At 43.6% G+C, this 17,938-nt stretch overlaps 1 protein-coding gene across 2 annotated transcripts; it reads left to right on the top strand.

Annotated features, from left to right (window-relative positions):
* The first annotated feature begins 967 nt into the window (after nucleotides 1-967).
* Nucleotides 968-17,063, top strand: LOC133487560 (protein transport protein Sec23A). Of its 2 annotated transcripts, XM_061794318.1 has the most exons (20): nucleotides 971-1,330; nucleotides 1,840-2,083; nucleotides 2,611-2,668; nucleotides 2,755-2,841; nucleotides 5,331-5,567; nucleotides 6,847-6,926; nucleotides 7,011-7,155; nucleotides 7,917-8,075; nucleotides 8,153-8,268; nucleotides 9,431-9,554; nucleotides 10,552-10,632; nucleotides 11,974-12,063; nucleotides 12,501-12,607; nucleotides 13,803-13,956; nucleotides 14,788-14,865; nucleotides 14,933-15,094; nucleotides 15,556-15,642; nucleotides 15,729-15,884; nucleotides 16,630-16,695; nucleotides 16,775-17,063. In XM_061794318.1, exons 2-20 carry the CDS (start codon nucleotides 1,863-1,865, stop codon nucleotides 16,862-16,864), a joined length of 2,298 nt encoding a protein of 765 aa, XP_061650302.1. In that variant the 5' UTR covers nucleotides 971-1,330; nucleotides 1,840-1,862; the 3' UTR covers nucleotides 16,865-17,063. The 2 variants fall into 2 exon arrangements, with proteins under 2 accessions (XP_061650301.1, XP_061650302.1); XM_061794317.1 differs by having other exon boundaries at nucleotides 968-1,330; nucleotides 15,556-15,884.
* Nucleotides 17,064-17,938: the final 875 nt, after the last annotated feature.

Genomic DNA, 17,938 nt, shown 5'->3' with positions numbered 1-17,938 from the left:
TGAGACTCTTGTTTGTATTGAATTATTCTATCGCCACATTTGATTTGTCGTGACATTTCCTCACCTTGCTCCAAAGATACACAAAAAATAAACACTGCATAAAAATGTAAGTAATCAGTCGCAGTTACTATTTTAGCTTTGATTGATTTTTATTTCATATAAACCAAGTTTGAATGTTGGAACAAACATGAGCGGTGTTAGCCACAACATTAGCTCTTGCTAGCTTAGCTGAGTTGAGCACGGCAGCGAGTTTCAGTGCTCATACACACTTTGACCGTTTATTACTATTTAATGATGATTTATGGAGACTTTGTGATTGATGTGAGAAATATAAACTATAGGCACTTTTAAACCTTTTTGGGGGGAGGGCATCAACTACGTGCAGATTTTGGAATAATTTTAAAACCAGACCGGGGTTATGTATCATGACGTCACAAAATCGCACCTGGCTCAGTGATCTTGTACTGACAGATGACTGGATCAACGAAGACGAATGTTTAAATAACTTGCAACGAATTTGACTTGTTGATAAGTCAACTTAAAACAACATTGACTATTTATAACTCTCCAATAATCCCATAGACTTTTGTCTTTATTTCTTTGGGATGATAGGATATTGCCAAACATAACAGTGCAGTGTCCATGTAATAAAATGGGTAAACGTTACAAAACAGATGAAAAGGACAAAATAGAAACATGCTATAGGGGTCAGGGGTAAAAATTAAAAAAGGTTAAAGATACCTCAAGTTTTTGATAGTTTTATTTTTAACACCAGATATTGTTTGATAGTTTTATTTTTAACACCAGATATTGACATTAAATACGGTTCGGTACTATATTACAGCAAAATAAAAGAAAGTCCCAAAAATTGTGTGTGTGTGTGTGGGGGGGGGGGGGCTAAAAACGGTGGGGAACGGTTTTTTCGTGACGTCACGTCCGACCCCTGAAAAAACGCCCTAGGGTGAAAATCTCTGTACAGGCAAGATTCCTCACTCTCACCTCCGAACGAAGAACAGTGAAGTTAAAATAACAACGAATTTGACATTTTGACGATAAATCCTATATTGTGTCACAGCGTATTACGTTTTTAAACGGTTATGGGCATCATTTTACGTTAAATTAAAGCGGTGGTGGTTGGGGTCCCGAATAGCGCTTGGAGCGAGCCCTCTCGGTCTGTTGCTGTCGCTGCAATCTGTGCCTTGACGTGGCGCCGCCGCCGCCATGTTGTTTTGCTTCGTTGTCAAGCACGCACACGCCATCGCAGCCTAAACTTCTTCACGCCCACAGCAGCCAACGGACTTCAGGCGTCGACGGCGAACACAGTCGAGCGGTGAGTGTGTTTTTGTCCAAGTGTGTCTGTTTTTGGTTCACAGCTCGCGACGCGAGTGAGCTAGCCGTTAGCATGCCGGCTGCTAACTCACCTGTCACGTCAGCCGGGGAACGTTTCCAAAGTGTCAGCTAAAAAGACGTTTCGGTTCTGAAAGGTGCCTGGAGATGAACGTGATTTCAATAATGTAGTAATGACACGTCTTGCCAATATGGTTGCCACCCGCCCCTTATTTGCCCAGTCAATGTTCAATACGGGAGGCGATTTGCTCCGTAGTTTCACCAATATCCAACACAAATGTCCGTCACACACTAACATGACAATAATGAGCAAAACAAACAGGAAATGCTGAGGGCGAGACACGCAAAGACCCCGCTCTGGTGGTGGGAACGTGGCAGCACAGAGAAAATATCAAATGAAATACAAATAGCGCAAACCGCCCCATTGCCTGTAGCCCCGCCGAGGTGTTCCTAATCAAGTGGCCATTCGGGCTGCCCGTCTCCTCTGCGCAGTGTGACCCCAAGGCTGCGTTGCCATGGCGACCTTCCCCGAGTACATCGCCCAGAACGAGGAGCGCGACGGCGTGCGCTTCAGCTGGAACGTGTGGCCGTCCAGCCGGCTGGAGGCCACGCGCATGGTGGTGCCCGTCGCCGCCCTTTTCACGCCCCTCAAGGAGAGACTCGACCTGCCGCCCATCCAGTACGAGCCGGTGCTGTGCAGCCGGGCCACCTGCCGCGCCGTGCTCAACCCGCTCTGGTACGCGCACGCGCACACGCAGCACCCCCACACACACTGTACTTGATATGAAGTAGTTAGTGTTGGTACAAAAAGTCCACACGCCCCCAGAAATAAACAACTGAAATAACGTGGCGACGAAATTGCGCACACCCCCTCTTATATCAGAGGGTGTGGCTGTGTTCGGAATGAACCAATCGCATTCAAAGCCATGTTAAGTCCGCAAACACCTGCCACTATTTAAGGTGCCGCTGATGGCCCCCAAATGGTGTTTTCGTAGGCTTTTTCTGCCATTTTTGTCGCCACATCTTCGAGCTTCCACAACAGCAGAGGGACGTCTTCCACTTGTGCTCGGTTTTCAGGGCAACTTTCAACTGTTTCCGACTGTTTCTGATCCAGCACGAACAGATTTCATGACGTCTGAGCTTTTGGCTGCAACCTGAAATTAGGCAAAGACGCTCACCTCCACGTTTTCGACTCAGGAAAAACCCCGCGAAGTCGTGTCGACCGGGCTTTCGGTCAAGTCACGTGATGTTCTTGTCTTGTAGCCAAGTGGACTACCGGGCCAAGCTGTGGGCGTGTAACTTCTGCTACCAGAGGAATCAGGTACCGCTCGGGTTCCGACGCGTGCTCGCCACGCTGCCGCCGCTCGGGATGGGCTTCACCCTCCCCCGTCTCTCTGCTCCTCGCAGTTCCCGCCTTCCTACTCGGGAATCTCAGAAGTCAACCAGCCGGCCGAGCTGCTGCCTCTGTTCTCCACCATCGAGTACGTGGTCCAGGTGAGCCGCACCAGAACCGACCCCTCGGCGACAGTAGTCGGAACCACCAGTCCGACGAGTTCTTCTGTGGACTTCGAAATACTTAGAAAGTATAGTAATAAGTCTTTGGTGCCCTGTAAGAGCCAACTCACACCAACATAACTTGCACAATAGAAATTCAAAAAAGAGAGAAGATGAGAAATAATCCATAGTCCCAAAAAGTCCACGGCACCCACCCTTGGGCACGCACGTACATGTGACGTCCAACAACTGTAATGCACATCCACGGCTGGATGTGGAAAAGACCTCAGTAAAAGTAAACACTAGGGTGCATCACAACCTCAACGTTTATTAGGGTTGAGCATCATTTGAATTGCAGCCATTCCCGATTCCGGTTCCTCATTTCGATTCCGGTTCCAAACGATTCACGATTCCGATTCTTTTAGGGGGCTGGGTCAAAAAAGTTTGCATGGTTTAATTAAAGGGTGTCCAAATTATGAACATCCATTTTCTTAGCAGCCCGCAGCATAGACTAAAATGAACATTTGATTCGGGGTTCTTTATAACCAGTATCAATATCAAACCTATTAACTAAATGGCAATGTGTCTGGAACTAACCCAATTGACTTAATACTCATTACTTAATGTTTCAGCTAAAAATGAAATTTAGCATTGTTAAAATCGTTATCTGGGACTGTTTTATCACGTCAAATGGTTTGTATGTGCAAGTTTCAACTTGACTTCCTGTTTTAAGCTTGACGCCTTTTATTTTGAAGGGTACACACGGGAATTCAGCATTTGGGCACGAAAAGTAACATCACGCAGCACCGGTGATTTCTTTGTTTAAATGCATGGAACCAAATTCTATAAAAAGCTGATTCCTTTCCTTACCCACCGATGAGGCACAAGGTTAGTGTTTGTGATACTGTGAGACGTTTATGTGGATTTTGTCCCAATTCATTGTGATGTAAAATTGCTACGGTGAAGTTTTAGCTCAATGTTAAGCTTTTTTTCCTGTCATCGGCGCTTACGTTAGTTTGAAGACTAAAATTTTGTTGTATACTGAAGACATTTGGGTTTCAGATCAAGAGATGAATACGAGACAAAAGGTTCAGAATTCCAGCTTTTATTTCATGGTATTTACATCTACAACCCCAATTCCAATGAAGTTGGGACGTTGTGTTAAACATAAATAAAAACAGAATACAGTGATTTACAAATCATACATCCATTTTCTACTGCTTATCCGAGGTCGGGTCGCGGGGGCAGTAGCTTCAGCAGGGACGCCCAGACTTCCCTCTCCCCAGCCGCTTCATCCATCTCTTCCGATGATTTACAAATCATGTTCAACCTATATTTAATTGCATCCACTACAAAGACAAGATATTTCATGTTCAAACTGATCAACTTGATTGTTTTGAGCAAATAATCATTAACTTGGACTTTTACGGCTGCAACACGTTCCCATAAAGCTGGGACAGGCTCATGTTTACCACTGTGTTGCGTCACCTTTTCTTTTACCAACATTCAATAAACGTTTGGGAACTGAGGACATGAATTGTTGAAGCTTTGTAGGTGGAATTCTTTCTCATTCTTGACCGTAGATGATGAAATCCCTCAATTCCTTGCAATTGTACGTTGAGGAACATTGTCCTTAAATTGTTGGACTATTTTCTCACGCACTTGTTCGCAAAGAGGCGAACCTCGCCCCATCTTTGCTTGTGAATGACTGAGCAATTCAGGGACGCAATCATGGCACCCACCTGTTCCCAATGAGCCTGTTCACCTGTGGGATGTTCCAAACACGTGTTTTGATGAGCATTCCTCAACTTTTTTGCCACCCGTCCCAGCTTTTTGGGAACGTGTTGCAGCCAGAAAATTCAAAGTTCATGAGTATTTGCTAAAAACAATCAGGTTTATCAGTTTGAACATGAATTATCTTGTCTTTGTAGTGTGTTCAATTAAATATAAGTTGAACATGATTTGCAAATCATTGTATTCTGTTTGTATATGTTTAACACATCGTCCCAACTTCATTGGAATTGAGGTTGTAGATGTGTGCACCTTTTTGTTTGAAGCCACCCAAAACAAAGGACTTGACCTTATCGTTCCAATACTTTTGGAGGGGACTGTAAAAAAAACAGTATGACGAGAAATAATCAATATAGGAAAATAAAAAGTCTACAGTTCCAATAACCATGCCCTATAACTAAGGCAGTTGTCACTCTCACCAGGTACTCATAATAACTGCCGTTGCATACAATAGAAATAAAAGACTAGAAAATACTTGAAATAATGCATCAAGTAAAAGAAATGGTCCGTGGCATGCTCAGCCTCATGCACACACAACATACTGCCATAAGATTATTATTGCATTATTGCAAGATTATCCCCTTTTGTCACTTTATTTATTCATGACAACCGCTACGCTGCCCACGAGAAATAAAGGGAAGGCTTTGAAATAATCCACAAAGTAACAAGTCTTATGTCACGGCGTGGGTGTCGGCCAGCGCGGCCCCCAGATGCCGCTGGTCTTCCTGTACGTGGTGGACACGTGCATGGAGGAGGAGGACCTGAAGGCCCTGAAGGAGTCTTTGCAGATGTCCTTGTCTTTGCTGCCCCCGACGGCCCTGGTGGGTCTGATCACCTTCGGCCGCATCGTCCACGTGCACGAGCTCGGCTGCGAGGGGATCTCCAAGAGTTACGTCTTCAAAGGGACCAAAGACCTCAGCGCCAAGCAGCTGCAGGTACGTGCGCGCCAGAAGAAGCGCCGCGGCTAGCGGGGTGATGCTAATCACTGACTTAACCAGATGTTGGTATTCATTTGGTACTAGCCTTCTTATGCTAATCATTGATATAAACAGATGATTCTAATTGGATGGTACTCAATAAATGACACGAACTGGTTGATGCTAACTATATAATGCTAATTATTGTTTGTGCTAGCTTGATGATGCAAACCCTCGATAGTAATCATTGAAGATACCAATCAGATGTTGCTAGTCATTGACGATAAGTGGCAAGCCGAAGCCAAAAGGACAAGATGATGATGCTAATCCTGCTAATCCTTGATGAGAATAATAGTTGAGGTACCGAGATGCAGCTGAGCTCTGACGCTCCGAAGGGAGAGGACCTTCTCCGTCGCTGGTCCCACGTGATTCAATGACACATCAGACAAGCCACTAAGTCTATTTTTAAAACTCGTTTTTATTCTCTTGCTTTCAACCTGGCATAAGACTCAGCATCTGTTTTAGTGCTTTTATAGTTTTTATGTTTGTTTCAGTTTTTGTTCATTTTAAATTGTTTTAATTTCATAAAGTTGGATACTTATCCGTGTACAGCACTTTGTTTTCAGCTGTGATTGTGTTTAAAGTGCTTTATAGATAAAGTTGAGTTGGGTTGAGATGACAACTAAGTGGTGCTAATCATTGATGCTAACTAGACAATGCTAATCACGTATGCTAACCAGATGATCAAAATCATTGATGCTAATCATTTCTGCTGACCAGATGATGCTAATCCTCGATGACAATCAGAAATGCGGATGCAAATCATTGATGGTAACCGGATGATCGAAATTATTGACGCTAACTAGATGTTCCTAGTCGTTGATGCTAACTGTCTTATTCTAATCATTGATGCTCATGAGATCATGATTCTAACCGGAGTATGCTTAATCGAGGACGGTAACTTGGTACCGATCAAATGATGCTACTCATTGATGTTAAGCAGATGCTACTAACATTAGTGCTTAACATGGGTGCTAACTATATGATACTCATCATTGATGCTAATCAGATGCCACCTACAGTAATCCTAAACAATAATACCAGCTATGTGATGCCCACCAGAAGATGCTCACCATTAATGGTACTCAAATGCTGCTAATCAGTGGAAGCTAAAGAGTTTCACACTCCACCTGTCGTCTACTAGCAGTGTTGAGTTCCTCACCTCACAGGTCCTCTGACATGGCTAATGCTACATGCCACGTGTGGTAACGTACTGTGCATTGTGGGTAACTTGCAGGAGATGCTGGGTCTGGCCAAACCTGTGGCCTCCTCCCAGGGACGAGGACCGCAAGCCCCCCAACAGCCGCAGTGCAACAGGTGCCTTCTGCCGGACCTTTACGCCAGCACCATGTGAGAACGAGACCGTCCCGGTTGTCCTAACGGTCCCTGTTGACCTTGCAGGTTCCTGCAGCCTGTCCAGAAGGTGGACATGAACTTGACTGACCTGCTGGGGGAGCTGCAGCGCGACTCCTGGCCTGTGGTCCAGGGCAAGAGGCCCCTGCGCTCCCTGGGCGTGGCCATGTCCATCGCTGTCGGCCTGCTGGAGGTGAGCGCCGCTCCCTCTCACTTCCTTTCATCTTCAAAGCGAGCTCTCATTGGCCGCTTTCCCCCGTTGTTGATGGGATGTAAGCTTTCCATGACGCCATTTTATTGACGTTCGTTGATGTTGACTGTGTGGATGAGGTGTGTTGACTTGTCTGATGAAATGTCATTTGTTGACATTGTGTTTCCCGCATGTGCGTGACCTGCAGGTTTCCTGGGCGGAACTTGTCCTGATAGTTGCCAAAATCTCTGTTGTTTGCTGTTTTTTTGACAGTAAGAGTAGTCGTGCTTTGCCGCCATCTGGTGACATCTTGGTGGTCAAGAACTATATTAGAGTGAGTTTAGGAGCTTCATTTCAAATCAAATGAAGGGTTCCATGAATGCGTGTATGAAACTTCCAGTGTTCAGTATCTCTAACAAGGCTAAGAACATCTGATTTAGACAAAAGTAGTGTTTTGCCACTATCTTGTGGCATCTTGGTGGCAAGGAAATATGTTGGTGAGTTGTGGAGCTTCATTTTGAATAAAGGAATGCTTTTGCTGCCATCTAGTAGCAAGGAACCATGTTGGCGTGAGTTTAGGAACTTCATTTCGACAAAAGTAGCGCATTGCCGCAATCTGGTGGCATCTTGGTGGCAAGGAACTATGAAGTGATTTGAGGACCTTCCTTTAGACGTAGTTGGTCGCTATGTACTGTAGTTGACTCTTGTTAACATTATGCATATGTTTGACTTTTAAAAAAAAATGTTTGCCCTTGTCGTGCCAGTGCACCTTCCCCAACACGGGCGCACGCATCATGACCTTCATCGGGGGTCCGGCCACGCAGGGTCCCGGCATGGTGGTGGGGGACGAGCTCAAGACCCCCATCAGGTCTTGGCACGACATTGAAAAAGACAACGCCAAGTTCATGAAGAAGGCCGCCAAGGTGAGACCGCAGGCGAGTTAGATTAGCATCGTCCACATCATGGATGACGCGTGTGTGCGTGCGTGCGTGTGTGTTAGCATTACGAGTCGCTGGCTAGCAGGGCATCCGCTAGCGGTCATGTGATGGACATCTACGCCTGTGCGCTAGACCAGACCGGACTTCTGGAGATGAAGTGTTGTGCCAACAACACGGGGTAAAAAACAACAACAACACACACACACAAATTACATCATAATTTTGCAAGTGAACCCTGTCAAATGCAATGAACCTTTACTCCACGTCAGTATTTTTTTTTACCATTGTAATTTGAATGTGAAAAACTTTAAAATATCCTAAATGAATAAGAAAAACAAACAAAGACTGTCTTTGCTAGCAAAAATTGCACATGAATAAAAATCACAACCAAAAACAACAAAATAGACCCTGTCTCTGATGAAAACGATCCCTCAAACCTAAAATGGTTGATTTCCTTTAATATGGCATCTTTCAGTCTGCGGCGAACTTGTGGGATTGCCATTTGTGATGGGTTTCCTCACAGGCGATTCCAATTTTGCAATGTAGCGAAGTACACTTTCTGTGGGCCAACACCGTTTGTGTTTATTTTGTCGTCCAAAAACGCCTCAGGAGTGTGTGTGTTTACTGTCGGGACGAAAACAAATTTGGCAGACTGGCTTGTCCTCACCTTGGGTTTCATTCAGTTTGAATTTTTACCAGTCCCTCTTTTAAAATAAATTGAACCTTTTTTTTTTTACTATCTTCCGATTTCAAAGCTAGTTATCCATTAAAACACATTGACTGCCATTTGTTGTGTATATGTAAGAATATGAGGCGATGATACGTTTATGGGTTCACAGTCAGAAAGGCCCACTGAGGGAAACTACGATGTGACTTGCGACAGAAATGAGTTTGACACCTGATTTATTGAGACAATATTGCTTCAGATGACAACCCAGATAAGTCCAAAATGATAAAGATGAAACTTTTTAAAAGTTCTTTATGTTCAAAAGTGTAACTATAAGTCGAACCTTTTCAAAATTTCAAATAAACTAATAGCTTGCACCACAAGGTGGCGCTTTGTGGTCATATTTGGAAAAATGTCTTGTTGAGACTAAGCCAGAATGGCACATGGCCAGAGAGAGCCAATCACAAGCCTAAGCTTTAGAAAGGAGGAAGTGATATGGAAAACAAAAAATCTGAGCTTTTGCGCCTATTTTTCCAACCGTAACTAAAACTGGAATCATGCAAATTTCCAGAAGCAACAGTAATATAATGACACATTTTATAATTAAATTAGGTAATCTCGTGCCATGTAATTAGTTCCTCTCCAACACTGATTGGTATGTGCGTGTGTGTAGCGGCTACATGGTGATGGCTGACTCGTTCAACACGTCGTTGTTCCAGCAAACCTTCCAGAGAGTTTTCTCCAAAGACGTTCAAGGCTCCTTCAAGATGGCCTTCGCCGCCATGCTAGAAGTCAAGGTACGCTAGTGGCGAGGCGCGACAAGACTTCCTCCATTTTAGCTCCTTCGTGGAACCTCGCCGCGTGATCCCCATTTAGGACAATTGAGGTGCTCCTTAAAGGGGAAAGAAATGCAAAAACATTTTGGGCAAGAATATGTTGTCTGTGCCCCCACCACTCTAAACACGGTATTGTGATTAATGATGTGCTTGCGGAATAAGAATTAAACTCATTTTTAGTACTTCGCCAACGCTCTTCAAAATAAAAGCCCCACCACTAATACTTTGGACATTAATGCCGTGTCAGGCTTTTATTTTGAAGTTCGCCCCTGCGGCGCGTTGGATTCCGGCACCAGCAGTCGCCGCCGCGGCCGGCTGGACCTCGGCTCCTCGGCTAGATGCTGTCCTGTCCGCAGTTTATATTGCCATCGTATACTGTTGCCACCGACATCAACACAACACCATCCCCAAATCATTATCAATCGGTAATTTAAGACGCAATAAAAAAAATCGCTAATTTATTACGCTGTCATTGATTAAATGGTAGAATACGGCGCTAGCTTGCCGGCGTCAGCAGCTAGCAGCCCGAGCGCCCGGTAGGCTAGCGACAGCCGGGGGTTTAATACGCAAATGGGATCTGCACACTTATCGTTGATGCTGACAGCCTGACACAGTTGCAGTTCCTACCGATCCATTTTTAACAAACTGGGCTAGCTCAAATGTAAGGCACGCAGCTAGCTGGCTCGTAGCTACATTAACTGTAACGTCACTTCCTCCCTTTTGCCAGAAGGAGGGGCGATGTTACGTCACATTCTCGCAACTTTTGTCCACGTAATGGTGTAAAAATGCTTCATAGATTTAAGTCAACAGCATCAGGTAAAGAAGTACAACAGGAAGTTTTGACATCCAGGGCTTAGTTCCCCTTTAATATGATCGCGGTCGAAGCATCGAGAGGAGCGAGGAGCTTCCAACGCTGACACGAAGGCAAATGATGTCGTGCCTGTGTTTTTTCTTTCAGACTTCCAGGGAGGTGAAAGTGTCCGGTGCCATCGGACCTTGCGTGTCCCTCAACGCCAAAGGACCCTGCGTATCCGAAAATGTACGTTGATCTTGTTTCTTGTTATTTTATCAATGAATTTGAACATATTTGTCAGAATGTCCAACACTCACCCAATCTTTACGCTACAAAAAAGGCAATCATAATTATTAGTCAAGCAGGCCATATAGAACCAACCAACACATTAACTTAAATACACTCAAAATGTACGCGTTGGTTGAATTCAAAAGAGCCCAGGTAAAGTACGAAATGCACAACAATTTACTTTGCCACAGTACTCAGAAGATGTTACAATCTGAGGGGAATGGGGGGGGGATTTAAAAATCGAAAAGTAATACAGACGTGTCTCTGTTAGAAGAGTTATCTTGACGAGTGACTGATACTGAACTGAAAACATGTACAGCAGCTCCCTTGTTCTCTTCAAAAAGAATATAAAAAGATATCAATCCGGTATAAACAAAACTTTGATGTTATTTTTGAATACCTTGAGTACATTTTAAATGAATAGCTTCCTATTTCATTATTCTTCTCAAAGTCAAATCTGTACTCTGGTTAAGGGGGAGGTACTGGTAAATTTACAGGTACATTGGTATCTACTGCTGCTGTCTACTAATGTTTTTGTTTTGTTTACATTTTGTTTTATTTTTTTGTTTATTTATAGCAACCAGTCTTGTGTGGAAATGTTTGTATAATCGTTCAATAAAAAGAAAAAAAGGTTTTCAAAAATCGTTTCTCCATGTTACCAACTTAGCCACCTGTTTGCTTTATTCAGCTACCATTCGTGCGATTATTTTTCAAAGAAATCCCACGGAGCAACAGACAACATGAGCGCAATCCTTTTCACCTTTCCAACCTGATAGTGCGCGTTGGTCTGTTGCCAAAGCAGCCATTTAGCCACACGATGGAAGCTTTTGACCCGAGCTCGGTGCTTCCAGGCTGCCTCACCTGGACAAAAGCGTCTGAGAGACGTTGACTAGGTGCGGTTTCACTGCTCCTTTTATGATATTAAATTGTTGAACTTTTTATATGTTCATTTATTAAGGATCATGTTGACGTGCGCGGTTTAACAAAAGGTCCAGTGACACTTAAAAGGAAGTATTTAGTTTCACATTATCTGTAAAAAAAAAATACAATATTTCTATTATTTTTGTGCAACTGGATCTAAGTTTAAGCAAATCCCAGGAAGGAAAAACTGCAAAAATAATCATTATAATTTTAAATAATGTCATTGTCTTTTATTTTTTCTATAAGTCAAATGAATAACTCAATTAAAATAGAAAATTCTTATATATAATATGTGTGTGTATTTATATAGTTTGAAGTTTTTTGACGTTGGCACGTTAGCTGATGTCGATGTTCTAATGTTTGTTGACTTTGCCGCAGGAGATCGGCAGCGGCGGAACGTGTCAGTGGAAGATGTGCGCGTTGGACCCCAGCACCACACTGGCGCTCTACTTTGAGGTGGTCAATCAGGTACACGCCGGCAACAACTTCCTGCTGTCAACAGACGCACGACACGTATAGCGGGTTTAAAAAGCCTACCAGAACAGCTGAACATTTTGGATGGGTTAATCGGAGGCACTTCAAACGGTGGGAGCCGTTGGGTGACTCACATTTGACATCCGTTTGAATGTGATCGTTTCATCTGAAGGCGCCCACATCTCCAGTTCCAAAAGGGTGTGCACACTTGTGCAAGCACTTTATCTCACTTGTTTATTGTAGTTCTGTTTCTAAAAGATGATTTTTTTTTTTTCAATTGACTTGTACAGGTCCCATAAATGGTGGGAAAAAGCATGGTGGATTTATCTTGGTCTCATTTTTGATATCACAAATATCTGGCATTTGAACAACTTTTCATACGCGCTGTCAAAAAAAAATAAAATCATTGTTGGTGTTGCGTGTGTTGTCAGCACAACGCTCCTATCCCTCAAGGCGGCCGTGGAGCTCTGCAGTTCGTCACGCAGTACCAGCACGCATCAGGACAGAGACGCATACGAGTGACCACCATCGCCAGGAAGTAAGACGCGCGCTGCACACACACACACACACGCACACACTGCACAGGAAGTTCCCAGTTACAATCATCACACTTAAAGGTCCCGTATTTTGCCAAACCAATTTTTGTAGTGTAAGAGATGTAATATTGTCTCTCTAGTGCCTCACTAAACATGTGCAATATGAATTGAAATGGTTCACGAGTTCCTGACGTTTTTCTGCCGAGAGGCCTGAAATCAGCTCGTTGGAATTGCTCAAGCTTATCGACGTCACTCGCCAAGATCTCCGCCTACCTCTCCGCGCCCGAGCCAGCGCTGTCGACACAACGAACACGTGTGCTCTCACCGATCAGAGGAAAGGGGGCAGTCTTAGCCAAATATGGACAAAGCATCCTTTTCTGAACACACACGTGACAAAACCAAGGTGTTTTTGGAAATGAAATTGACACTTTTATACTAAAGTCCATGTTAGAGATTGAGGTTGAAATAGCCAAAGTACGGGACCTTTAAATGTTACAGATCATCAAGCCAGTTTTCATATCTCTCCAAGACAAAGCAAGTAATATAAAATGCATCTTCTAAATGATGATTTTTTTTATTATTGTTTGGTTTTCCCGTAGCTTGTTTGTTCCTTGCTACTTTTCAAACTTTTCACTTCTTGTCATTAGTATAAAATAGCCAATCATTTATATTTTTCTTTGCTCAATGCACAATTTGTAAAGCCACCTTAAAAGTGACGAATCAGCGACGCTTGCGACAAGTATCGTTATCTCAAAGGGAGGGCGAAGAGAAAGGCGGGGACGCTATGCTAATTGCTAAGCTATCGAAAATAAGTGATTGGCTGATTCAGTACAGTTACAGTTGTCAATTAGCCAATGAAATCAAATGAAGGAAACCTATTTTAAGACTTATTTATCATTGTACAAATGCTTCACCTCAAAATGTCATTATTCTGCTACATTTTCATAATGACCGAGGGAGTCACAGAACGACACCAGAGGCACGTTATATAATAAATATAGTAAAATATATAAAATTTCATGGAAACAGTATATATGCTGTGATATAATATATTATTGCTATATTTAAAGAGCTAACGTTGGAAATGACCAAATCAGAAAAAAGAAGAACAAAAGAAGTAACGAAAGGAGCAGAATCCTTTTTCACGCCACTTGTAGCGCTTTCAAATCAAGTGTCACCACCACGCTCGTGTCGCAGCTGGGCGGACGCGCAGACGCAGATCCAGAGCATCGCCGCCTCCTTCGATCAAGAGGCGGCGGCCGTCTTGATGGCCAGGCTGGCGGTGTACCGCGCCGAGACGGAGGAGGGGCCGGACGTCCTCAGGTGGTTGGACCGGCAGCTCATCAGACTGGTGAGCGCTCCGTGACGATCGGTCGCTTTGCTTTCCGGCCCCGACGCGTCCGTGCCTTGGAAAAACAGCACCGCAAAAAAATTCAAATACAGTGGTGCCTTGACTGTTCTCATTGGAATGAATGGAAACGCCATTAGTTTCATCCAAAAACACTCAACACAATTTTTTAAATGTTTTTAATAAGAAAATTGGCCCTCTACAGTATTGTACATTATTAAAGCATACGAAAATAACAGAAGTAAATAGAATGTGAAGAAATACAGTCGGTGCATCATGATAATAGAATGTGCATTGTGCTTCTCTTGCTGGTGTGTGCGCCTTGGCCACCAGTGGCCAGTAAAATACGAATATGCAGAAAACGTGTAGAAGAGTTTCACAACAAAGAGAGTAAGTTGCAGTCATATTAGTTGTTTTTAGCAGAGGATGAAGAATATGTGCAAGTGAGTATCGTTATATTTCCCGCCTACATGTGTTGCTGCACTGTTTGCATTCAAATATTCATTGCACGAAGGGTAGCAACTGCCGCAACATTGATGCTAGTTCTGTTAGCTTGGCTATGGTGGTGTTCGTGTGTTAGCATTAAGCTAGCAAACTTGTGTCAATTGTGGATTGTTTAAGTTTAAATTTCAACTGGCAGTGACGACAAAGAGCTTGTTTTTTTTTTTTTACCCACAAATGACATTTCAGCCATTTGAATGAACCCACACACACACACACACACGTACACACACGTACGTACGTGTTCTACCTGCTCACTGGAAATCTTTTTTCTGCATTACTTGTTAAAAGTTGAAGGAAAGGGTGAGTGACTGTCCAATGCTCTCCCTTCAGTGTCAGAAGTTTGGCGATTACCACAAAGACGATCCCAACTCCTTCAGGTTTTCTGAGACGTTCTCGCTGTATCCTCAGGTGAGACGTGTCACGGCGCCCCCTTCTGGACCGCCTGAGTCCTGACACCACCTGTTCTGCGTTTCAGTTCATGTTCCACCTGAGGCGCTCGCCCTTCCTGCAGGTGTTCAACAACAGTCCGGATGAGAGCTCGTACTACCGACACCAGTTCAACCGGCACGAGCTGACGCAGGCGCTCATCATGATCCAGCCCGTCCTCTACTCATACTCCTTCCAGGGACCGCCAGAGGTCAGTCTCGTACGGACCGGGACGGCAATGGGCTCCGATCGCTGATCCTATTATTTAAGGAGAGGGAATGACCATTATGAAAAGATCATTTGAAAAAAGGTCCATAAAGGTATACAAAGTAGGTGGGCTCCGATCAGGGTTTCATGCTGCCGATTGTGATAGCAATCATCGATTGCCGATCACTGCCGATACCGTTCATATGGATTAGCTGGAAATCTTTCAACGTATTTATGCTAAGTGGCATTGGCTATTTGACCCCACATACTTTTTTGATTGACACTGAAATCACGATTCAGTAACACGATTATTTATTTACACTGTAGAGTTTCATTCGTTCTTAAACAAAATTGTTTGTGAAGCAAGATTCTGCTGTAACTGACAAGTGTTGAACAGGTTATTGAAGCAGTTGCCAAACGATTGACAAGTAATTGATGAGTTATGGATTTTATTTTGGGATGCAGCCGGTGTTGTTGGACAGCAGCAGCATTCTTCCAGATCGTATCCTGCTCATGGACACTTTCTTCCAGATCCTCATCTACCACGGAGAGGTACGCACACGCACACGCACACGCACACACACACGCACGCACACACGCAGTATGTTTCTGAGGGCGACCGTGGGTGCGCACGTCAGACGGTGGCCCAGTGGAGGAAGGCGGGCTACCAGGAGATGGCGGAGTACGAGAACTTCCGGCACCTTCTTCAGGCTCCGGTGGACGACGCCCAGGAGCTGCTGCACTCGCGCTTCCCCATGCCCAGATACATCGACACCGAGCACGGCGGCAGCCAGGTGGGGGCGCTATCGCACACGCTTGACGCTTGCGCAAAATGGTAACACTCGTAAGCGGTGTCGGGGACTAGTGAAATACATCATTGAATTACAAAAATTCACATAATTCTAATCCGTTACATTACTGGGACAAAATATGTTGTTAAATTCAAGTTGATATGGGAAATGTCCACGTCTACAATTTTTTTCATATCACTTCCTCCTTGTAAATCCGACGCTTGTGATTGGCTCTCTCTGGTCGTGTCGTTCTGCCGTAGTCACAAACGTGACATATTTTTCCAAATATGGCCTCCACACTCCAATCTATTAGTTGGGCTGAAATGTTGAAAAGGTTTGACTCAAAATGTATCGTTACATTTTGGAATACAAAAGAAAATAGACGAAGAGATTTTTGGACTTTTTTATGGAACATTCACATACCTGGTTTTTCATATGAAGCAATAGTCTACATTTTTTTATTACATATTTAATTTTCATCATGTTATGTTATCAATATATTATTTGTGTGAAGAAAAAATTTCAAAATAACAATCTATGGTTTTATGTTTTTTTTTTTGAGAAAACATCCAAGGGTTTCATTACTTTGAGAAAGTAGTTGAAATAGTTACATTACTATTACATTTCCAACAGCGTAACTTGTAATTGGAGGCAACTGCTGGTTGGTCAAGGTAGCACTGTATTTGTAAGACTTTTTTATTTGAAGGTTGAAGATGATGATGATGATGATGATGATTGTGATTGTCAGGCTCGCTTCCTGCTCTCCAAAGTCAACCCCTCCCAGACGCACAACAACATGTACGCCTGGGGGCAGGTGAGCCGTCAACACGACCACATTTGATCACGGATTGATTTGGGATTGACGTATTGCTGGACGTTCATTTTGCCGGCAGGAGTCGGGGGCGCCCATCCTGACGGACGACGTCAGCCTGCAGGTCTTCATGGACCACCTGAAGAAGCTCGCCGTGTCCAGCGCTGCCTAATGTGTGCGCGCGCGCGCACACACACACACACGTTCCATTGCGTGCGCTGCCTGAAGCAACAAGACTGATGTGTGCGACATCTTATTGTTTGATCGATGGTCACGTGATCACCTGTTATGAACAGTTAAAAGAAGCGGGCCATTTTGCCTCCATCTTGTTTCCATTTTCTTTGTTGTAATAAACGTTTTGGAACTCGCAACCGCTGGACTTTCGTGGGTTTTCATGGAGCTTCGTGAACCTTTTATAGACTTTCATGGACCTGTGTAGACCCGTTATGGACCATAATATACCTTCATGGACCTTTTTCTGGACCTTCTTGGTCCTTTTTCTCGACCTTGAAACTTTAAGAGCACTTTATGGACCATCCATAGGGTCCATTGTGGACATTAATATACATTTATGCATTATATATGTGTATGGAGCTTTCTTGGTTCTTTTTAGACCTTCATGGAGCCTTCTAGAGCTTTATGGAGCTTTTTTAGCCCACCATGGACCTTTTATGCAGCTTTATAAACCTTTAGAGACCCATCATGGACCATAATATATATTTATGGACCTTTTTCTAGACCTTTACAGCACTTTATGGACCGGATATAGATGTACATGAACCTTGATAGCTTTCTGGAGCTTCCTGTAACTTTCATAGAGCTTTATGCACCATTTATAGATCTTTTGTGGACCTTAATATACCTTTATGGACCCTTATATGAACCATAATGTGCCTTTATGGTCTTTTCTACTCGAGCCCTTTGTTGACATCAAGGACCTTTTTAAGTCCTCTATGGACCTTCATTGAACTTTAAGGGCCATGAGAGATCCATTATTGACCTTAATATAACTTTATAAACCTTTATGTACATTTCATATAGCTTTATGAACCTTCATGGGGCTTTTTCCAGCACAATAATGATCTTTTCTAGACCTTCATGAACCTTTCTACAAGTTCACGGACTTTAATAGAGCCTTATTGACCTTTCATACTTATTCTGAATCTTAATTTATAGGCCTTCACAGGCCCTTATAAAACTTTAATGACCTTTATAAACACATCATGGGCTCTTTTCAGTACCTTTA

Source organism: Phyllopteryx taeniolatus, chromosome 13 (genome assembly GCF_024500385.1).
Source record: "Phyllopteryx taeniolatus isolate TA_2022b chromosome 13, UOR_Ptae_1.2, whole genome shotgun sequence".
Taxonomy (NCBI): domain Eukaryota; kingdom Metazoa; phylum Chordata; class Actinopteri; order Syngnathiformes; family Syngnathidae; genus Phyllopteryx; species Phyllopteryx taeniolatus.
This window is presented reverse-complemented; position numbering and strand designations above follow the sequence as displayed.

Excerpts from the sequence above, each read along its gene's own strand:
- LOC133487560 (XM_061794317.1), top strand. The coding sequence starts at position 1,863 with ATGGCGACCTTCCCCGAGTACATCGCCCAGAACGAGGAGCGCGACGGC. Across the intron at positions 6,927-7,010 it reads CAACAGCCGCAGTGCAACAG|GTTCCTGCAGCCTGTCCAGA; the intron begins GTGCCTTCTGCC and ends TTGACCTTGCAG. Across the intron at positions 14,866-14,932 it reads CGTTCTCGCTGTATCCTCAG|TTCATGTTCCACCTGAGGCG; the intron begins GTGAGACGTGTC and ends TCTGCGTTTCAG.